Here is a 21272-nt window from a genome sequence, read left to right on the forward strand (position 1 = left end):
TTCTGAGGAACGTGCTTGCAGGGGCTTAGTCTAATAATGAAGGAACCTCAGCAGTGAATGATGGCATAAAGTGGAACAGGAAGAAAAAAAGCCTAAGTGTTATCAGACATATTTTCTTTGTCATGTTCTGAATGGCCAGATGTCTCAAAGCAAGGGGGGGGGGGGGGGGGGGGCTGTTGTGACAATGCTGCACACTTGTTTCCTAGATGGAAGCTCATAGAATAATAAAAAATTCTGTTCAGATTTCAGCTTGTGTTGCAACAATAATCAAACATTTATTTATGTAGCACTTCAAAAGCCATCATCAAAAATACAGAGAGAGCCTCTGCTTTCTAACTGAAGGCCATAGGACATTACAAGCAAGAGTACATTTACTGATCTGTTATTTTTATCCAAAGCAACTTACGTTTGTAGCCATTTTCCTGGCTGGTCTTGTGTGGATAAAGTACCTTGCTAAAGGGAGGAGAAGCAGAGCCACAGCCTTCCAGGTGCAGTCCAGAGGCCGGAGAGACACTGCGTTTGTCTTTCTTCTGGGCTCCTGCACTCCGGGGGAGAAGAGTGTACAGCAGAAAGCAATGGGATCTTCACTGTTGTGCTCATTAACATAACTGTTTAAAGGAGTGATAGAGAGCTGATGAAACAGGTATTATAATGAATTAATGAAAAGCTTTAATGGAGCATGAAAAAGTGTTATTCTCAGTGATAGATGAGACGTCTGGAAGCAAGGGGATAAAACAGAAGGACATGGATCTGACCGATAGGGGAGGAGTCAAGCAGATAAATGGACAAAACAGATGTGGCGCTCGGGGCCCAGGGGGCAGAGGCTCTACACGTCGGTGCCTCTCGGGGGCAGAGACTTTCTCCCAGAGCTCTCCTGTAATCTGCTGCACCACTTGACAGTTAAGGAAGCCAAAGCAGACGCCCATGTGTTTCTGCTCACGTTTTCCACTGATTGTCCGGCTGAGAAACGCAAGACTCGGCCTGAAATTCGTGATTTCAGAATTTCCAGCAGGTACAGTGCCATGCTTTTTAGTGAAGCAAGGGGTGGGAAGGGAGAGCTGCGTTTCTTGATGAGGATCCGCAGTGTTTGCCCTTTCAGGTTATTCTTGGTGTCAGTTCAGTGCAGTGACATGGCTGGGCACCTTGTTCCACTCTCCCACAACCCTCTGTTTTAAGAAGTGCCTCCCTTCTCTCAGTTTTAATTGCACTTCCATCCACTTTCCACTTGTGCTCCCTGTGTTTCCTTGTTGTTGCTCTGAAGAAGCCCACTTTTGTCAGGGATTGACTTGGTCAGTGTCTTTGAGGATTCTGAATAGTTGAATCGGGACTCCTTGTAGTCTTCTCTGTTCAAGACTGGGAAAGGTTCAGTTCGTTCAGCCTGACAGAATAGGGCATTCCATTAAGACTTGAAATGTACTTGATTGCACTTACTTGGACTGATTCTAGCCCAGCAATGTCTTATTTGTAACACGTTGCCCAAAATATACACAATATTCCAAAGGAGACGTTGTTGTTTTTTTAACAAGACAGAACTGGAAACCCTGCATGGAGAGCCCATACCAGATGTTTCCTTAGAAAGCACAACATTTATTTGAAAAAAGTATAGAAAACATTTCTCTTTTTCGATACCTTTGAAATTCCCACTGGATTTCAGCTTTTCAAGGCTGCACAGGCAAAGGTTGTAGTCACACCCAAAACTCTATAATATGATTCTATAATTTTTCAGGAGTTATATTAGTTTATTAATCACTTCTTACTTTCTTTAAAAGCTACTTCTGCTCTACACTACAGGTCACATGTAAAAAAATATTTCAAAGTACAAAATGCAGAATAAATGAGAGGGTTTAAAATGATAAAAAGATTGTCATTAGCTATTTAAAGCTTTTCAAATTAAATACAAGGCTTTTGATCAAATTAATAAGTTATGTGTAATTTTCTTTTGTTCCTTCGTGTTTAGACATTGCATTTTTTGCACAGTAGTACTTGGCAAAATGGGAAAAAATGGTGCCGAGAGGAGTTTCAATATTCTATGCTTACTAATGCCCACGACCTTGTTGGCAATAAAAAGACCGGTGGCTGTGCAAACTTATACCCTGCCTGAGAAATGTCTGCTGCTCCTTTCTGCAAATGTACCAAAACTGTACATTAATTTTGAAGGTAGCCGCACAGTTTGAATCTGTAAGTAGGAGTGGAAAATACCAGAAATGGTTTTCGGTTCTGTATTCTGATGTGTTCAGAGCTTCATCTGCAGTTTCCTGCATCCTGTGTTTCAACAAGGGAGTCCGAAGTGTCTGTCCATGTGTCTCGATGCCTGAGGCTTATTCTCTCGCATAATCACAGCTCCTGAAGCGGACCAGTGTGAGCTCTCCCTTGGATTCTGTCACTGCAGTTTTGGGGCTCTCCTGAAATAAGGTGGCTTAGGGGTTATGCAGTTATGTGCTGATGGCGCTGTGGTTTCTTATGCTTTGAGATGTTAAAATTCAAAAACAGCCACACCAGCCATTGTCTTTGTATTACACAGAGTGAGCTAATCTCCCTAGCCAGCCAGCTCTGTGATGCGTTTCCTGACTGAAGTGAGGTTTATGTTCTAATCTCTGCTGTACCTCATGGTATAAGGGGGTTTTCTGCTGAGTCTTTAAGTGATCTGTGGCCAGAAAAGCTCTTAAAAACAGCCCAATTCAGCTTGATTGGAAGTCATGATTTAAAGATAATGGCGTGATGGCATAATCATACTGTTACGTCACCTGATGAGAACAGAGTGAAATACAGAGAGCGATGGGCCCACGGTAAGTGGAAAGTTATTGGGTGCCATAAATTTGGCAGAAGCAATCCCAGAGGAGTTGGAAAGAGGAAATGGGCTGCTGTGATTGTGCTCAGCCCTCAAGGCCTCAGCTTGTCAGAATTCACTGATTAGGTGAAGATCTGCCTCAGCAGAGAGACTGCGAGGAAGGTGAGGAAATATAATTGGGCATTGTAAACTCTTAAGTTGCTAAGCAAAAAGGACACAGCAGAGTGCATACCCTTTGATTTCACTGTTATATTGTGCATAGAAACACCTGAGTTTTCCTCCTGGAACCCATGCAGAATGGGTAAGAGAGCACTATCTTAGCATCTTAGTATGTTACTATAGGCTCTAGGGAGAGGGTATTGTTAGAAGAGGAAAGGCTTCACAGTGTTGCTAGATGGCATAATTGATGGTAATGTTTTTGTGGCAACATAAAATATACAGGGTTGTATTTTGGTAATTGTGGTGCTCTGCAGAAAACTGGAGATGTATCAGATTTACTTTTTCTTTAAAATCCAGTTCTTCATCCTAATCTCTGAACCATTACTTCTTTTTCTTCCTTTGGAGAGAGCCTGACAGTTTTCTAATAATAATACCTTACCTTTCTTTAGCGCCATCATCTTGGATGATCTCAGAGCAGGTTACTAGCAGGGGTGGGGACCATGGTGGGTGTTCTGCATCAGCGCTCATCATGCAGTATTTGTTTAAGGTGGACAAGTGTGGAATTATTCACTGAAGAAAACAGGGCTGTATTTAGGAAGGCCAGAGTGAGAAAGCATGTTTTTGAATGGGGTTTAGCCAAAGATTAGGAGTTGACACCCTTTCTTTTGTGATCAGTGCAGCAGGGTCTATAATGGCCACAAAGAGGCAGGATCTCTATGGATGTTGCATCAGAAAGAAGGGTTTGCTGGATGAAATGGCTGATGTATTTTTAGGAATGACACATTGGATGGGAAACCCAGGGTCATAATGTTTTATTTCTCATGTTACTGAAACTGAAGACAGTACATTTCTTTCACCGGCCTGCTTCAGTAGCAGTGTAAGCGCCAAAAGAATGAGCTTCTCGGGACAGATTCTGTGCCCCGTTATGTAAGCTGTAGTGTGTTCTCCTCGGTTATCATGCTTTCCCATATACAGTATTACAGCAGCAGGCACCTCATCTCACTAACAAAATGGAACTACATTCTGCTGTCATGTAAGTTGTATTCCTGCTCACCTCAGATGACATGACATGGAATAAGATCAGAGGCTTGACAGCTCATGTTGGTGTTTTTTCTCCACAGAAAATCCTGTAGAAAATTAAAGAGAGATGTTGTTAGCTACTTGATGTCGAGTCCGAGATAGTGTTGAACATACTCATTTTAAAAAGAATAATAATAATAATAATAATAATAATAATTATGTACGCTTATATAATACTTTTCTGGAGACTCCACTCAAAGCGCGTTACAGGTAATAGGGAATCCCACTACTGCCACCAATGTGCAGCACAATCTAGTACACTCCCCACACACACCAGCTCTCAGTGGGGAGGAGAGCAGAGTGATGGAGCCAGTTCAGAGATGGGGATTATTAGGGGGCCATGACCGGTAAAGGCCAGGGGGAAATTTGGCCAGGATGCTGGTGTAACACCCCTACTTTTCTAAAGTCTTAAGACATTGACTGAACCCAAACAGGGATGAAGGCAGTTCCCTTTAAATACTAAATCTTCATTAATTTGTACAGAGTAATGCAGGGAACCAGGTCACTTATGTCTCTTGAAAGAGATTACATGTATCCAGCATTACTGAAGTAGAGGAGAAGGTTGTTGTTTCATAACAAGAGCTTTGTTGATCAGAGCCTAAATTCTGTAACATGAAGTGTTGTCCTCGATACACCTTCTCACTGGGCATGGAGTCCTGGTCACCTGCTGCTCTGTGTGTTACAGATGGGATCTTAATGGGCATAAGAAGCTTCCTATTAATGGTGGTATATTAAGTATGCACAGGTGAGGGTGTATCCCAGACTGTAGCACTTCACCACAGTAAGCGGTAAGCTAGTTTCTACGTATCATGCTCAAGGCCAGTACTGTATATATAAACCACAGATTATTGTTACAGAATATTAAAATTCCACTTGCATGTATATACCGGATTCAGAACACACTGGAAGCCGGCTTATATCCACAATACTTCAGTATTCTGGATATGTCAAATATTCACCTAAAAGCTGTGAATGGTACTGTGTCTGTGGAGCTCTCTAGAATAATGTTGTTAGGTTCATGATAAAGTGTACTTTCATTGTCATTGAAAAATTAACAAGATGAAGTAAAACACTTTTCAGATGGTTTTAAATGGTTTTAATTAGGTCAGATACCCTTGGAGTCTTAACTGAAACTGAAATAAAATTACTCAGTCGTATTAATAATTTGTAGAATCTCACATAAAGTGTTTGGCTTTTCACTTTAAAAAAGGGGAATATGTCATGAGCACAGGCAGACATGGGGTTTCAACAAATGTTACTTCATGTGTAATTACACTGGATAAACACTGTAAAGTGATGCTGTTAATTTGAAGTCAGATAATTGATGAGTTCCAGCAAAGTTGGAGACATTATGTTATTTACACACTTGTATTTGATTTGGATCCACCCATATTTGATTTGGATCCATCCATTTGGATCCACCCATTGGATCTACCAGGAGCTGCCTTATATGTGGAGGGTCCCGGAAGCCAGAAGCTGGTGCAATGCACAGGCAGGGGTCACACTGAAAGGGGCGATAGTCCTGCTCAGGGCACGCGCACGCTTACAAACAGGGCCAGTTTGCAGAGCTGCCTTTGGGAGGGCACTGCAGCACCTAGAGACAATCCAGGGGCAACTTGCAAACTGCAAACGTCAGAGACTGAGTCCCTGGAACCTGGGACTGAGAACTGTGAGACGGCAATACTGGCCATCACATCACTCTCCTCATTACAGTTTGTACATTGATTGGTTACAATGCACAATGCCAAACCGCACAGTGAGGCAAGGCCCACATCCTACCAATAAATAAAGCAGCTGAAGAGCTAATGTGATGAAATGAAAAGAGCAAGCACCCATTGTCATAGAGTATGCGTTGACCGGAAATGCACCAGACCAGCCAGTCAACAGAGGAGGTACAGACCAGGTTGAGGCTGATCGTGAGGGAGCTGGGGCTTTTTTCCCATCTTGACCACTCATCAATTAAAACGTCACTGATGGCTTTGATGAAAAGGCTGTCTACAGCTGCCTTCCTGGGCAACTTGGGGAAAAAAGGCCAACTATTAGAACCAAGCAGAGCTGCTGATGCCAAACTTCCCCCAGCTGGGTGTCTTGCTTGGGAGAGGAGAAATATTTCCTGAAGGTTGTCCTGCAAGCAGGAGCTGGCAGTGAGTTCAGCATCGCAGCTCCCTCACAGCGGCTGGGGCACCGACGCCAGAAGACGCCTTTGTGCACAGCGAGGGCTGTAATGCCTGTCTAACGTGGATGTAGATAGCTGTCATTGTGGAGCCGTGCACAGCGCAGTGCACTCGTCCAAGTCCCACGGACAGGCCTGATGGCTCGAGCACGCCCCGGGGCTGCCTGCCGCCCCAGCGTCCCCCGTGACAGCGCTCGCCCAAGCAGCTGCGCGTCAGCACTTCCAGCCAGAGCTGCGAGGTTACAGAATGCCTTCAGGACGGCTCTTGGGGTTCTGGTTCCAAGTAGGCGTTTTGTTAATTAATTCAGTTGTGCTCTTAAAACCGTTGAAAGCTCTGGAAAGTTCATTTAGTTTTTTTTGTTATTTTTTTCCCCTTCGAAATGTAGGTGTCTGAAAAAAAAAAACCCGCCGGCATGAATAGAGAACCCAGTTCTGCGGACGGAGAGCCGAGCCACATTCTGTGCCGGCTGTTTCCATGACAGATGTGTGCAGATCTGGCGGCGGCGCTGGGAGGGCTCGCTCTAGTCCCCCGCCAGCGCCCGGCCGCGGCTCATGTGCGCGGCTGGCAGGACTTGAAGGGTGAGCGGTCAGGGTGCGCTGCCTGCTGCTCCTCTGAAACCCCACTTTTATTTTTACACGTTGTAAAAACAGCCGGAGCGCAGCTATTGGGGCTGCGAGATGGAAGAGAAATGGTTTACTCTGGCTGAAGTTGTGTTATCCTCCTCATAAATTCACTGGGAAGAAGACAGCTAGTGCTGCTGCTACTTAGAGCTGCACAGATCGAAGCCCTGTCACTTTTTCCTCCTTTGTAGATAACTGCTAGTTTTAGAGGGGATCATTTAGCAATGATAACCTTCTCATTAGGAATTCCACAAATCTGCAGAAATAAAAATATAAAGGTTGTATTATCCTGAAAGTGTTAAACGATGAAGTGCTTACCGGATGTGATTGAGGGCAGCGTCAGAGAATTGATCAGCTTTGCGCTGTGAGTCCATTTACAACACTGCACACGTGACAGAAGAGCCTTACACTGCTGCTAGCAGGGAGCTCTGAATTTAGAAACAAAGAGCTTTTTTCATGCCACTCAGGTCAGTGTCCTTAACTTTGGCTTTCACATTCAAATTGTAATGTGGTTTTGTGTCGGCTGATGAATTCTCCAGAATGAAGTCAAAGTTACCTTTACTCATGCGTGTTTTTGCATCCTTGTTCTTATACAACATATATTTGGAGTTCAGGTAACAAAAAGTTAGAAACCTGGATGTGTCTATTTTATGTGTTTCAAATGAATGCAACTGCAACAAACACTTACTCTGATGTCTCAATTCTTCAGTTAAAATAGTTTATTATTAAGGGTGAAAATAGACAAGGCCCAAAAAATGAATTTGCTTTTTAGTCCTTTGCAGATTCAAAGTGTAGTGAATGCAGAAGAATAAACAAAAGAAAAAAAGAAGGTTTTTATTAAAGTTATTACAAAGAGATTTTGTGGGAGTGGTCTTATTTTAAGTTAAGAATTGCCCCTTTTGTTTTCTTGCACTTTCAGGTTCTCACCCGTTGTTGTCGTGCTTCCTAGAGAAAGCATTTGCTGTTACAGCACGGGTCTGTCCTGTGTTACCCCAGGTGTTAACAGGTCAGAGTGTTCTGTAAATGCTCCACCATCAGCGCTGAACTCCACTGTGGCAGCTAGACAGTTCAGTTCCAGACAGAGTGGTGTTGCCATCGCAATGCTTCTTTTGTCTGCCTCCTGACACTCTCCGGTTTCTGATAAGGCGGATAGAATTATGAATTAACCTATTTCTGCAATACATCAGCCTCAAAAGGTATTCATTCTCTTGTAACAAAAAGTTGATCTAGCCACGAAAATGCAGGTATATGTCAAGGTTTTTCTACATTAATTAAAATGTGACAAAAATGTTTTATGAAAATGTTAAAAAGAGTACCTCTAAGTTAAAAGTTACATGCAGGTTGTAAAGCATTATGTTTTGGTTAATGATAGCAGATGGGGGAAGATTTGGAAGAAGACTTTCTGAGTGTTTAGCACCACAGAGCAGAGAGCAACATCTGACACTGGCACTAGCAGTAGCCCACATACAGGCTCTCAGCAACTGAAATAAACTAATAGAGTGAGGAGAAAAGATTTTGGTTGAACAATGTGGTTTTTTTAACAAACAGAGCTCAGGCAAGGTGGCACCCAGCACCAGCTAAAGTGTGCTGAAGTTTTTGTGTATTGAAACAGAAAGCTGTGCATGACCATATTTTTCTTAGTGTTTATTTTTGTAAACACAATACTCCTGTGGGTGTGAAGGTGTTGCTGTGTCTGTGTCCTGTGTCCTGACTCAGTACTGTCACGTCACATTTCATGTGGGTGAAAGTTCTCCTTTCCTCTCAGTACCTGGGATAAAGCAAAATGTTGATTAAACTGACTATGAAATTCCCTAGTTGGTTGGTGAAGGAGTTTTGGTTCCTCAGTTTTTATAGCCCCTTTAGAATCAGTAGTTCATGATTTTAGGTTTTATTTATTCATTACCCAAAGCAATGTACAGGAAGTCATACGTTATTGCACATACTGTATATAAGGGAAAATTATACATTCACATATAAGTGTAGAAAGCTGCAATAAGAAACAAGAGGGATGGTCAAACTAAATGTAGAATGCACCTGAAGTTAATTAATTGTCTAATGACATAATAGGGAAGAAATGAGTTTGATACAGAATTATACCTAAACAGCAGGGTGAGATTTGAGAGAGCTGCAGGATTTCACTTTAGTGACTTATCAAGACTGTCCCAGCTGCTGTGGCCAAGAGGTGGTAAGCCCTTACCAACATGCAGTATCAGGACTAAGAAACATATTTCAGTGCTTAATGGTATTTTGTGCTTTCAAGCTGCTATTTTACTCAAACTAACTTGCCACTTCAGTGTTCCTAAGACAAACAGATTCCAGGGTAGGAGGGCTCCTCAGTGAGTCAGCTTATCAAAGCCTCCATTCAGTGTGCAGGTTGGGGCCTATAGTCCAGAGATTTCTGGCTCAGACCTGAGCTGCGTCAGTAGCCGTGTGTGAACAGAAGCTGCCAGAATCAGTGCTTGTTTGGCTGGCTGCCTTCAGAGTTGGGTGGGTTTGGAGTTGGCCAGGGTTGCTGTGCTTGGTGCTGGCAGTGTCCCCCAGCCGCTGGGCGGTCACCAGTGAGCCCCTGCAGTGAGTGCTATCGGTCAGTGCAGAGCATCTTTGTCGCATCAATCCATTGGCACTGATCGTTTGCACATCCGGGATTCGTATGAGGAAGAGGCGGATGGCTTGATTATAAACACGTTTTAGAAGACGAGTGTGCATGGGCCGAATCTGGAGCTGAGCTTGTTAATAAATAGTGATTCTGTACTGGTGGATGTAAAATGTAAAAACAACAATAATGGATTTGTCAGTCATGTGTTTGCAGGCCAGATGCTTCTTTCCCAGCCTATGAAGCTGCATGAGAAACAGCACAGATTAGGTGTCAAGTGGAGGGAGCTGGTCACGGCTCGATCTGACACCACGCAGTCCTGGCAAGAGCAGGGTTGGCTGTGGTCAGACAATTGAAGAACAGTTGGGCTGACTTCACTCCTGCAACATCTGGCAGCTCATTCTGCATTGCCGCTGTACCGTGCTGGCAAAAGACCCAAGAGCAGCAAGACCAGGTGTTGCACCTGCCAGCCCTCTGCATTCAGGACCAAGACTTTTGTTGGGTAACTTGGGTTTACAGACATCTATATAACATCCGCATCTCTGTTATGCAAACATATTCCTTTTTGTAGCAGGTCTCTGTAACTGATTAACTGTTTTAGAGTGCAGAGGAGGGTCATTAATTTGACTAGTTAGTTCTGAGGACTGGGTCTTTGGAAACACTGATCCCTGAAGAAAATGGTCGTTTGTACTCTTTAATAAAGCTCATTGATGATGGGTTCAGTGACTCCCCTCTGTTTGTGCAATTGCTGGAGACACAGCACTGTCTGTGTGCACAGGGTGTTGAAATGAGTGTGAAATCCCTTAACATTCCTCAGACGCCCTTGGCACTCCCATGCTCTGTGCCCCGAACAGGCATGTACAACAGCTGATTCTCCCAAGGCTGCTGCAGGCCGACGAACATGACGATTTTTCCAGAAGTGTAATGTGAACTGCAGCTAGAGCATCGTTTCGGTGAACACGGAGTCCAGACGTAACCAAGGTTGGAGATTCTTGAGATTCTTGTAGCAGCACGTAGTTTGCCGTTGTCAGAGATTGGGTGCCATAATGCTCAAGCTAGTCACACAGCAGTTAGCTGTGACTTAAATAGCATTGCCCAGATTAGCTTCTGGTGATCTGTGCCAATTAGAAAATGCATTCTGTCCAAACAGATCCAAAGGGAAGCAGATATAATTTAGCTCTGTAGACGGTGAGCAAATGCACCATATCGGATCTCATTCTTCAAGCCACTGTTGTGCCCCATGTGTCCATGAGGAGGCTTGAAGCTTGTGTAGGACAGCCAGAGGATGTGCATCACTAGCGCAGCTGTTGCGTTGGTCACTCTGGAGTGTGGGGGCTGGGCGGAGGGGGAGACAGAGCAGCAGTATGGCATGCAGTTTGCACATCGCACTCGCAGATGGAGTGAGCTGCAGACTGCAGGACAGAGGGCAGCACTCTGCCACTCGCACAAAACCAACCGAGCGAATTCTGCTAATGAAGGCCAGGCGATCATCAAACTGGGGCTCAGTTATTAAGTACTTTAATATAATGGGATTACAAGTGGCCATTCTGATTTAGAAGAAAGTATGCAATGGAGTTATGTTTTTAATAATTGTAGAGGAATAAGAGGGAAATAGACAAAATCAGTTAGTGAGGTTTGTGTGCGTTTATTCTTCTCTTGCATTTCAGAAGTATTTCCTTGAGCAAGTACAGTAGTGTATTTTGTTATGTTTTAGTTTGCATGCAGGTGTGCAACTTGTAGCATATATAGTGTACAGTTCTGAGTGGGACCTCAGGGGAAGTGCCGGCATTCTCCTGACCCGGAACAAGAGAGGAAAACATCCCATAATACCATAATGTCAGTTTTTCTTGTAAGTGTTGAGGTGAGGTTGGGGGGGCACTTTCTTTCTGTGTATAACCCTGAGGCTAAAGAAAAAAAAATCATGGTTCACATTATGACAAAAAGGTCTGGAATAATTGTTTCCATGCTGAAAATGTGGTGCCTTAAGCGACAGAAAAGAAAATATGACGAGCTTCCTTTGATTAGTACATCGGAATAAATGATATACATTTTTAACCACACTTGTTTCTGAAAAATACCCTGGAACTGGGAACAGGAGAAAAGGATAAACCTAAGCCACTACAGTGTCAACTCCAGAGATGTTGTTTTGGACAAAGGCTTGTGTGAACCTGCCCTAAATGTTTTTTCAAACACAGCCATGCGGGTGCTGGCCTTGAGGAGGCAGAGTGTCTGCAGTCTACCTGCGCCGGCGACAACCCCCGAGGTGGCAGGAAGACGCTCTGGTCACATGAGCTGCAGCTGAGGCCCAGGAAAGGGTGTGTGGGGTGGGGGGGTAGGGCGCCCAGTGTGAGTCTTGAACCGATCGAATTAGAAGCAGCTATAAATTTACTTTGGGGCCTACAAATCATTAACAAGATAACCTGCCTTTGAAACATTCCTGCCCATGTGGAGGCACAACAGGCTGTTAACACTCCAGCAGTTTCAGTCATTAGGAGCCCCCTCAGTGTGCGCCTGCGCTACCGCTCGAGCGCCGTGCAGGGCTCTTCCCCAGCGAAGTTTAACAAGAAATATTTTCCAAGACCCATTTGCATAATTAATCCCCCCCCCAGCTCCTCTGTAAAGAGTGCGCCGGAAGCCCTGCGTGTAAGCTCCTGCCGGAGCTGCGCGGGATGAGTGGGGCTGCTGGCGAGGACAGGAATGCTGATCACCCCGGGGGTGGAGGTGCCTTCAGGACTGAGGAAGGGGGGGCTGGCAGCCATTAGAATGGGGCCATTTGGATATTTGCTGAGCATCCAGCTGCGGAACTGAGCCTCCTGTAGGTGCTGCGGGGATCTGGGTGTGGCTCAGGACAGGGAGGGTGTGAATCTGGTCGGCTCCTGAAGGGGTTAACCCCTCCTATCTCTGATTTTTTAAAGCAGAATCTCTTCGTCCCAGAGTGCCCTCGGCCTCCTGATGGATCTGAGTCAAACTGGCCTATACTGACCCCTAACACTTACACTGACCCAAACTGGACTAAACTCGCCCCTGACACTGATCCAAACTGGTCTATACTGGCCCAAAATGGTTCTTGGTATTGATCCACACTGGCACAGACTGGCTGCTAACCCTGGCCCAAACTAAATAGTTTTGTTAACATTACATGAAAATCAAATTCTTATGGCTAAATTATGGCTAAATTCCTATGATTTCTTCTGTGCAGACTTTGGATTTGCGATTCCCTTAATCATGATGCTTTTAAATTTTGATTAACCATGAACTTGGAAGTGAACCTAAAAGGTCCTAGCAGGACATAGAAACATGAACTGGAACTTTGTAGACATTAAAAAGGAAACAGATAGTTGTTGTTGTTGTTGTTATTATAATAAGCAGAAAAAGAAGAGACAGTGAGACAGGCATGTGTTAGCAGTACAATCACTCTGAAGTGTAGAGAAAAGTGAAAACAATGAGTGTGAAACTCCTGACTATATAGCCATAGCAGAAAATGTGAAACCGCTGTCGAAATGCAAAGTTTCAAATACGCATTCTGAGCTCTCTACTCTCTCTGTGGAGGAAATGCAGTTTGGTGGCTGTAAATTAATTACATCAGTCTAACGGAAAAATGGAACTCATTTATTTCAGTAGCAGATTCAACAGCTTGACTCATTCGGGATGAGTTAAAGCCTTCTCTTGGCCCACTGCTGTCCGCTGAACACCTTCATTTCTTTAGAGTCTGGTCAGGCACTGGCAGGTGACTGGGGTGGTCGACCACAGAGAGTCCCTTTCCTTTAGGACTCAGCAATTCTCATTTCAACTTCTATTGAAAGTCGGGACTTGTGAAAGATAGACAGATTAAAAGCTCTTGGGGCTTGTGCCTGTAACATGCTCCTATAATTGAAGTCTTGGTCACTGGAAAGCCTAAGAATTGCATGTGAAACCAAGCAAATGTTGTGAGTAAAAAGAGGTCCTTATTAGTCTGTTATTAGTCCGTTATTAGTCTAAAAGCAAGAACAGAAAAGAAAGATGGGGTCCAGGCAACAGGGAACAGCCAGTGATCTCAAAGTGTTATATTTCACTTCTGAGCACAGTCGCATTTTTTTTGCTGCGCGTGTGATTGTGCCGAACTGGGCACAGGCTCGGGGAGACGATGGCCGCAGCAGCTCAGAACCTGACTCCTGTGGCGTGCTGGGGCTCGGCTGGGCCACTTTGCTTGCTCTGGAGGAACAGGTAATGGGTTTATTCCAGGCTGACAAGAAAAGAAAGGAAACTCAGCACTTCGGCTGTGGAGCCTTCGTGAGGTGTGCTTTGTTGTAATACTGTACTTTGCTTGCTCTGTTCAGCCTCTCAAGCTCTGCTGGCCTTGCTTGGGGGGCTTCTTCCCCAGCACATTTATAGCAATAGCAAGTAACTAATGCTCAAGACTTTCCACTCACTCGCACCTCCTGAATCGTTTTCTGCAGTGTTGTATCAGTTTCTATTGATTTAAAATAGTTATAGTGTTTTTTAAAACATTTTGAAGTTTATTATAAGGATCTATTGTAATCCTGTAAAGGTTTTCCTGTATCTGACACATCCTGCTCCTTGCACTGCAGTTGTGATGCACTTCGAAAGATTAAAAGGATGTGTTATAAGGAAGAAACTTTTCTGTATGGTGAGAGCTGGATCCTCCTGTTAGGTGGAGCATTCTGCTTAGGGCGTTGGACCTTCTTCAAATTCACCTGTACATTGGTAATATTCCAATATATAAACAAATGTGTTTGGTAGATTTCTTTGGGCAATGGCAGTGATGGGAAAGAACAGCATCACTTTGTACTCTGGTATGCTGGAAGTTGGCAGTGAAATTTGTTTAGATGTCTAGTTAACTGTGCACAGAATGACTTCCGGTATAAAGACATATTTACGGTTCCAAACCATCTTTTTCTTTCATCTTTCATCTTTATTTACTAGTAGAAGATCATTCCCATAATCTCATCCAGCCATTCCTTGTAAAAATGTATCAGTTACCTAATGTTTTCTAGCTTTAACACTACTTTCTCACTACTGTTTTACCACTGGTATACATGTCACCCCAACATTTCCAGGACAAACTCTGGTGACAATGAGAACTGTCTTTAGGCTTTGGTAAAGTGCTATATTGTTGTTACAAAGCACAGCTGAGTCATCATTAAGCTTCAGACATAATGTTACATAAAGACCACACACCACAGGCAAAGAATTATAGGGGTAGGCAGAAGGTAGCCAGTGTAGAGCAGCCAGGCAAGGGAGGATGTGTTCTGTTTGTGGATTCTGCCCTGGCTGGAGCCTGTCGACAGCATGTGGTCAGCAGTGCCCCGAGAGAGAAGACACGCAGCTGCAGCTGAGAGTTTGAGCTTCCGCAAGAACAGAGTTGTGCGTTCGCAGTGTTTCAGGGGTGAGCGAGAGGACCCTTTCAGAAGGCACCTGCTGGAATGAAGTGATCGGCAGGAGGGTCACAGTGAGAGGAGGGCTTGTAGTCGCTCGTGCTACAAGATGATCACTGATCTGGTGAGGACTATCTGACTGTGCGTCCCAGGATCCAGAGTCCGAGTCAGCATCGTGGCTGGACTGCGGATTCCAGGACTCCCTGATTATGAAGCATCTCCTCTCTCTTGTGCTCTGTCCAGAAAGACCCCAATCATTATTTGTTTCCCTGTGACTCTTATGATATGCAATAACTTTTTTTTGTGAGCTGGATGCTCATTCTGTTGCATTTTCTTTTTGAGGGTGTCCTTTTGTCCACATGTATAGGAACATTTCGGCAGGGAGTGGGCCAGTGTGGAGTTTCCCTGTGCTGACATGACATCTCTTTTGCGTTTTCCAGAAGGTGATGTTGCCGACAGGAGCGGCCTTCCGATGGTTCCAGTAGGAGGAACGAACCCCAAAGCTCTGTCATCAAGTGCAATGCCACCTGCTTGCTTGTATTGTTTCGGGCAAGGATATTTGGCTGAAAAATTAATGGATGCACCTACTTTTCCTGAACCAAAAATAAACATAAAAGTCTATGGCAACTTTCATTCCTTTTCTATGTTCCATTTGGTACCTTTTGTCCTTTTCCAGCAGTTTTCAGTGATTTTTGACATGGATCTGTTCATTGCCAAACAGAAATGACGGACTGTGTGGACAATCAACTAATTTCTGTGTTTGGTGTTTTTGTCGTTTATGTGTGGAAAGATACAGTACTTGTGTAGAGAATGTAAATTTACAGCTATATTTTAAAACTAGTGGCTAATGACAAGCACTATTGTAATTTAGCTCCATTGTTCTTTACTTACCATGTTCTGTATTTTTGATTGGTTTCTTTTTTGTTACGTCATAAATCTATAGTTTTGAAATTGCTCAATGTTTGTTATTAAAAGAAAAAAACAAGGTAAAGATGTAGAATCCTGTTTTCTGATAAAAGGTAAAAGGAACTACTACTAGTTTCACAGCATCGCTGTGCTTGCCCAACACGAAGCCCTGCTCTTGGGAAGAGTTGCTGGAAGCTCCTGGCTACCCAATGTTTTTCTTTTGTGAAACTGGCAGCCTTATTTAGTTTATTGCGTCAGAAACAAGGGTTTTACTGTTGTTCTCCGTCAATTTGATAAATATTGACAGATACAAGAATTGCATACCGTACTGCTGAGGTTCTGTAGCAGCTAAAGCACTGAGATTTTATTTTCATGAGGTTAGCAGATCTACATCTTTAACAACAGTGATGTTTGTATTAATTTAGCAATTTGGGCTGGTTTTGTGAATAAAAATGAATGCATGTACTTGTGTCAAGATTTACAGTTTTGAAGTCTATGTCTACTTTTGCATGGTGTATTTTTTAAATACAGTGCTTCATTCTGTTAAAAAAAACTGCAGTATGAAAAAAAGTCTTGGAAATTTCAAATTTGTTCCTTTTTTATTTTGTAATTTTTTAAAGGATTTCTGGTTCCGCTTCAGGTTTCATGTCACATCCATGAACTAACTGAAGTGATAAATACGGTATCGGAATATGTAATAATGACATTTCAATGATATTTCTTTGGGTGCTTACTATAATTTTATATTTTAATAATATTAAAAGAAATGTGAAAATAGATAGGATGTTTAAATAATGTGAGAGTGATTGCAATTTAATTTCTATAAAATAAAAATTTGTTGCAAAAAGCATGACATAAAAGGAACTGTTTTTTGCAACTAATCTTAAAATAGTTTCTGTTGTGTCAGTGAGCATTTTAAGACATGTAAGGCGGTTCTGTCTTTTTCAGGGTTTTGCAGTTGTAGCATTCTCAAACAGTTTAACCTGTAAAACCACACAAAGGAGAATTTGAATGGAACATTTGGGTGTTCATTTGCACCTGGTATTTGACCTGCGCTTTTTAATGGCTATATTTTCATCATGAAATTCTCTCTCAAAGCATAAGGAAGACCCTGCAGGACACTGGTGGGCTTCTTCCATTCCCACCTGTACATCAGCGCCAATGGCACCACTCTCAGCCTCCTGAGGGATTGTGGGAATTCGGCCCTATGTCTGTCTAAGACAAAGCTAGCGCGCACCAATGTGTTTGTGCCTGCTCGGGTTTGTGTTCAGTGTTTTGCCATAACTGTTGAATGTCAAGGCTGTTCACTCTCATATGACAGGGCTCTGAACGTGTGCATGTGAGGTGCAGGTTCCTTTCTAAGGAAGCAGAGCTCTTATAAAGTGCAAAGTCAGAACGAGAAAAGTACCATAAGATTAACTAGGAATCTAATCTATTTATTAGAGGAGAAAAATTTATTAATATGTTCTGACCTCTGGTGCAACAGCAATTTTAAATTTGAAATGAGTTATACTTTGTATTGTGGTGTTGCCATGAATAGAGATCATTGTAGAAACTGATGCTGCCTTCGTTTTCCTGATATGTTGTGTAACCAGCAATCTTCAAGATGTCACAAAGCTAGGCACCAGAGATGACATGACGACTGCAGTGGAAGAGACCCCAAAGGATTGGGTCCATATACTAATTTAAGGAAAATGAAAGAAAACACAATGTGGTGTGATAAGATTTAAAAAAATAATAATCTTGTAGCAGATAATATGCGTAAGCAACTCATCAAAATGGACATTTTGGACTAAAGTCAGTAATTCCACACAAGAGAGGAAATGGCAGGACAGTACAATTGAGTGTTGTGACTGCAGCTTTCAGCTTTGGTCCCTTTATTCATAAAAAGGACATTGTTTCACTTGTCAGGAGCAGGGTAACCCCAAGCAAGACAACTCGTCATAAGCAAAGAAAGGGTAAAGGCGCTGAGCCAATCGGTACGAAAAACACTCACAACGAGATTGGATAAGAAAAGCTTTCTTCCCTCCAGAAGATGGCGAGTTCTTGGAATTAAGCCGAATACTGGGACACAGGCGGTGGTGTTCTTACGATACTGCCCGGACACCCTTGGTTCAGGACTGTGGGCACCTGAGAAAGGATTCTTCCCTTTTCCTGAACTGTTCTGTGTTCATATAGAGGACGAGCTGCATCCAGCCAGGAACCGGCCTGACCTGCAGGGACCCGAACCTGTCAATTTCGGGAGTATCTAGAATTTGTGAAAAGGGTGAACTACAAAAAAGAAATAGAAATGTACTATAAACAGGTAAAGTCTCAAGTAAGTCCTTTTTTGAATGTTAAAATATTTTTTACCAGATGTACTAAGAACATCTTGTTAAGATCGGAAGCTACTGCATTAGTATTAACCTATGATTAGGTTATGAGTAGACATTGAGTTTGAGAGTGCTGTGTATAATAAACATCTCACAAACACAGGAACAAAATCTCACACAATATATATCAAACTTATATGCAAAAACTGGAAAGACCAAGTACCGCATTGGCATTGACAATGTTTTTTAACAGTGCAAGATTTGAAAATACAACTTTCCCTGTTTGCTCAGACTATGTCATTACTCGTGTTAGCCTTTTTTGAGTCTTTTGTTTGTAGGATTGACAGCATGTCTTCTGATCTACCACTCTTCAAAGGCCCATCTTCCAACTTCTGTAGGTCTCTGCTTTAGAGCTTTGGAAAGAGAGATGACAAACTGGATCTCACCGTTCTCTTCCAAACAGTGCGCTTTGTACACAGAGGCTTACGACAAATGGTGTCCTGGAGCAGATATCCATTGTTCTTCGTTAATGGCTATTAGAAAGCATCAGAGGAGTGATGGTGCCTTGCAGAGAGGCTCTTTGTGTGAGCCAGACTGACATACCTGACAGAGCTGTTAAATCTTTCACTGATAACACACTAGGGGCCAACACCAAACTACAGCATGTATGGAGCACAACGATTAAAGGGTGGTGCTGCTTTTGTAACACTTGATGAAGCAAAACATATTTCCCCCTTTCACGATTTGGATCCTGTTGGATCGGCACTGGGTTTGTCCATCAGGTTGTCTTGCAGCTGTGCCCCCTGTCCAGTGCATGCTCTTCGCCCACAGGACCTCCTGTCTGAGCCATTTCCTGTGCTGCAAACTCCCCTGTACCCCAAAGGAGAAATAGGGACGCACTGCTGCACCTCCCATTGAGGAGCCCCCGTGGCCTGCTCATACCCAACCCAGTGGATTCTCACCCAGGAGTGTGGCCTCGGGGGAACAGTGTAGCCCAAGCCACAGTCAAACATGCCTAGGCTATTCCAATGATTTCCATGAGCTCGCATGAGGGCATGAGGGCACCACCAACAAAAATCTCAATTTAAATAATTATCATTGTGCTGAAATGCATGAATAAGATCTTCTCCTCAGAATGGTGTATCATCCATCCTAAGAGTGGACGCACAAGGCCAGTGTTGGAGTTTTCTCCCAGGTCTGTCCTAGAGTGAGAAACAGCTGCCTGAGGGCATTGAGGCCTTGTTTAGGTTGTCTGTATGCTGCATCAGTCCCACTCGCCATCAATCAGTAACCCACACTTCCTCGGTGCTCTCCTGCAGCAACACACACAAGTGTGGCCATGGTGTAATGTTTTTCAAAGAGGTCAGGTTACGTCAGAACCTGGCAGCATATCTAAGCCTTTATCCTGAAAGGAGACGGTCTCCCTGGATTCCCTTTTCCAGTCTCCGTATCTCCACATCTTGTGCCTGGGCAAGGGGGAGCAGGAGCCCGGCACACCCTCGGCAGGGCACTGCATCGGAGAACAGCTGTGCTGGACTTGGCATCAGTCACATCCGGAGGAGAAGAGGTTGTTAGTGGAGCATTTAAAAATCTGTTCCTTGCTGTTCATTGGATGGTTTTTAATTAGTTATCTAATGAGTGCCAGTTATTCCTTACGGTTTGACGATGTAGTATATCAGTAAATGTTAAGTGCAGAGTGAAATGCGTTTGAGTGTTTTGTGTTGCATGCCACAAAAGTTCTCGGCCTCAGTCTTGATTGAATCTTTTTAGTCAACATGGGCAACCTTTCCTGATTTTCTCTTTGTGTTCTCTCTTATCACAAGCCAGTCCTTGTGCGTTCCTGCATGTATTAATACCACTTAGTTTAAGACAATGAAGTCCTCTAAATAATCTGGATACATTGCCTCACCATGTGCTTATCATGTGGAAGTCACATGTTTGACCCTCACCTTAACCTTTTGACCATTGTCATAGCAACCAATTGTCTCCATTGACAATTCCAGAACAAGCAAGCAGACAAATTGACCACCTGGCCTAAAATAAAAAGTAATTTTCAGCCTTCACCTGATGCAAACAGGTTACGTATAATAAATAAATAAGAAGTACTGTACTATGCAATTGTCAGAATTTACTCAGCTTTTCTCAAAGCAGGAATCAACTGACAGACATATGAACTTTGCTCATCACATTTTTTGGTTGCTTCTCAAAGGAAATAAATGTTGATGCTTCACGCTCCTAAAATAAGAAGGTGTTCAGAAACTGCAATAGGAATGGTCACTGTAAACACCGTACTGTCGCAACAAGTTGCACTTATAAATCACAAAAAATAACTATAAATAACTGACTGGAACTGTCACGGACATGGCTTTTTAGACCATCTTTCCATTTAATCCCACAAAAGATAATCGATGGCTCTTATTCACTTAAAACCAACTTCATATTTCTTCAACTTTTTGGGCTTTTGGCTAAGAACACTTCTGTCTGAGGAAACTACCCGTAGCAGGAGAAGGCAGTGCTATCACCATTCTCTCAGGGGAATTTCAAGGGAAGCAGAGTCAACGGGACTCTTCGCTCGCCATTCAACTGCAGACTCCTGTCAAATTATCCCAGTCCAAGAGGAAGGGAGATCTTGTTCAGTACAGGAGTCCTAGAATTCAGAAAGCAACCAACACTTTCTTTCTCTTCGGTCAAAGACAATTCAGTACCTTATTTAAATATACTGTATAATGTCTGTAGTGAAAGATTAATAAATGTTTTTGTTGCATCTCAGTGCATCTTCCTACTACATTGCCTTTTATAAATATAAGAGCCTCTCTAGTTAAACCAGAACCTCAGAATAGAGACAAAGAAATACTGAAAGGTTTACTCCCAATATGAAATATTTAATTGTGATTTGGGAACTGCGACCCTCTACAACATTCCTGCTGTAGTAAAGGAAAGGCCTGAGATGGTGGTGACTGCATGGATTGGTCACTGAGAAAGCTTATTGACAAAAAGAAGTTGTCAGTGGGCTCCCAGGTGTCTCAATGGGAGAAGCACTTGTTCAGGGGGCTCTGAGCAGTGTCCAAGTGATGGTGATCCAGCTACGGGTGATGAACAGTCAACAACTTTAAAGATCCCCATTCGTCCTGAAACTGTTCTTGTAAATCATTACAAGATAATTCTCCTTAAAATCATGTAGGCGATAATGTCAGAGAATGGAACAGGCCATGACTTCCCTGACAGAAGAGAAAACCAGGACATTAACTGTGGATTCAAGGAGGCC

The 21272-nt window shown here is 43.2% G+C and overlaps 1 protein-coding gene across 6 annotated transcripts in view; it reads left to right on the forward strand.

The window, feature by feature from the left end:
* cxxc5a (CXXC finger protein 5a) overlaps nt 1–18299 on the forward strand; it is a 36230-nt gene extending 17931 nt beyond the window's left edge. For all 6 annotated transcript variants that reach the window (XM_015349934.2, XM_015349931.2, XM_015349932.2 and 3 more), the window contains one exon: nt 15230–18299. In XM_015349934.2, coding sequence (XP_015205420.2) covers nt 15230–15274 — 45 coding nt within the window. In that variant the 3' untranslated portion in view covers nt 15275–18299. The remainder of the gene's footprint in view (nt 1–15229) is intronic.
* The last annotated feature ends 2973 nt before the right edge of the window (nt 18300–21272 follow it).

The sequence above is a fragment of the Lepisosteus oculatus genome, chromosome 11 (assembly GCF_040954835.1).
Source record: "Lepisosteus oculatus isolate fLepOcu1 chromosome 11, fLepOcu1.hap2, whole genome shotgun sequence".
Lineage (NCBI taxonomy): Eukaryota > Metazoa > Chordata > Actinopteri > Semionotiformes > Lepisosteidae > Lepisosteus > Lepisosteus oculatus.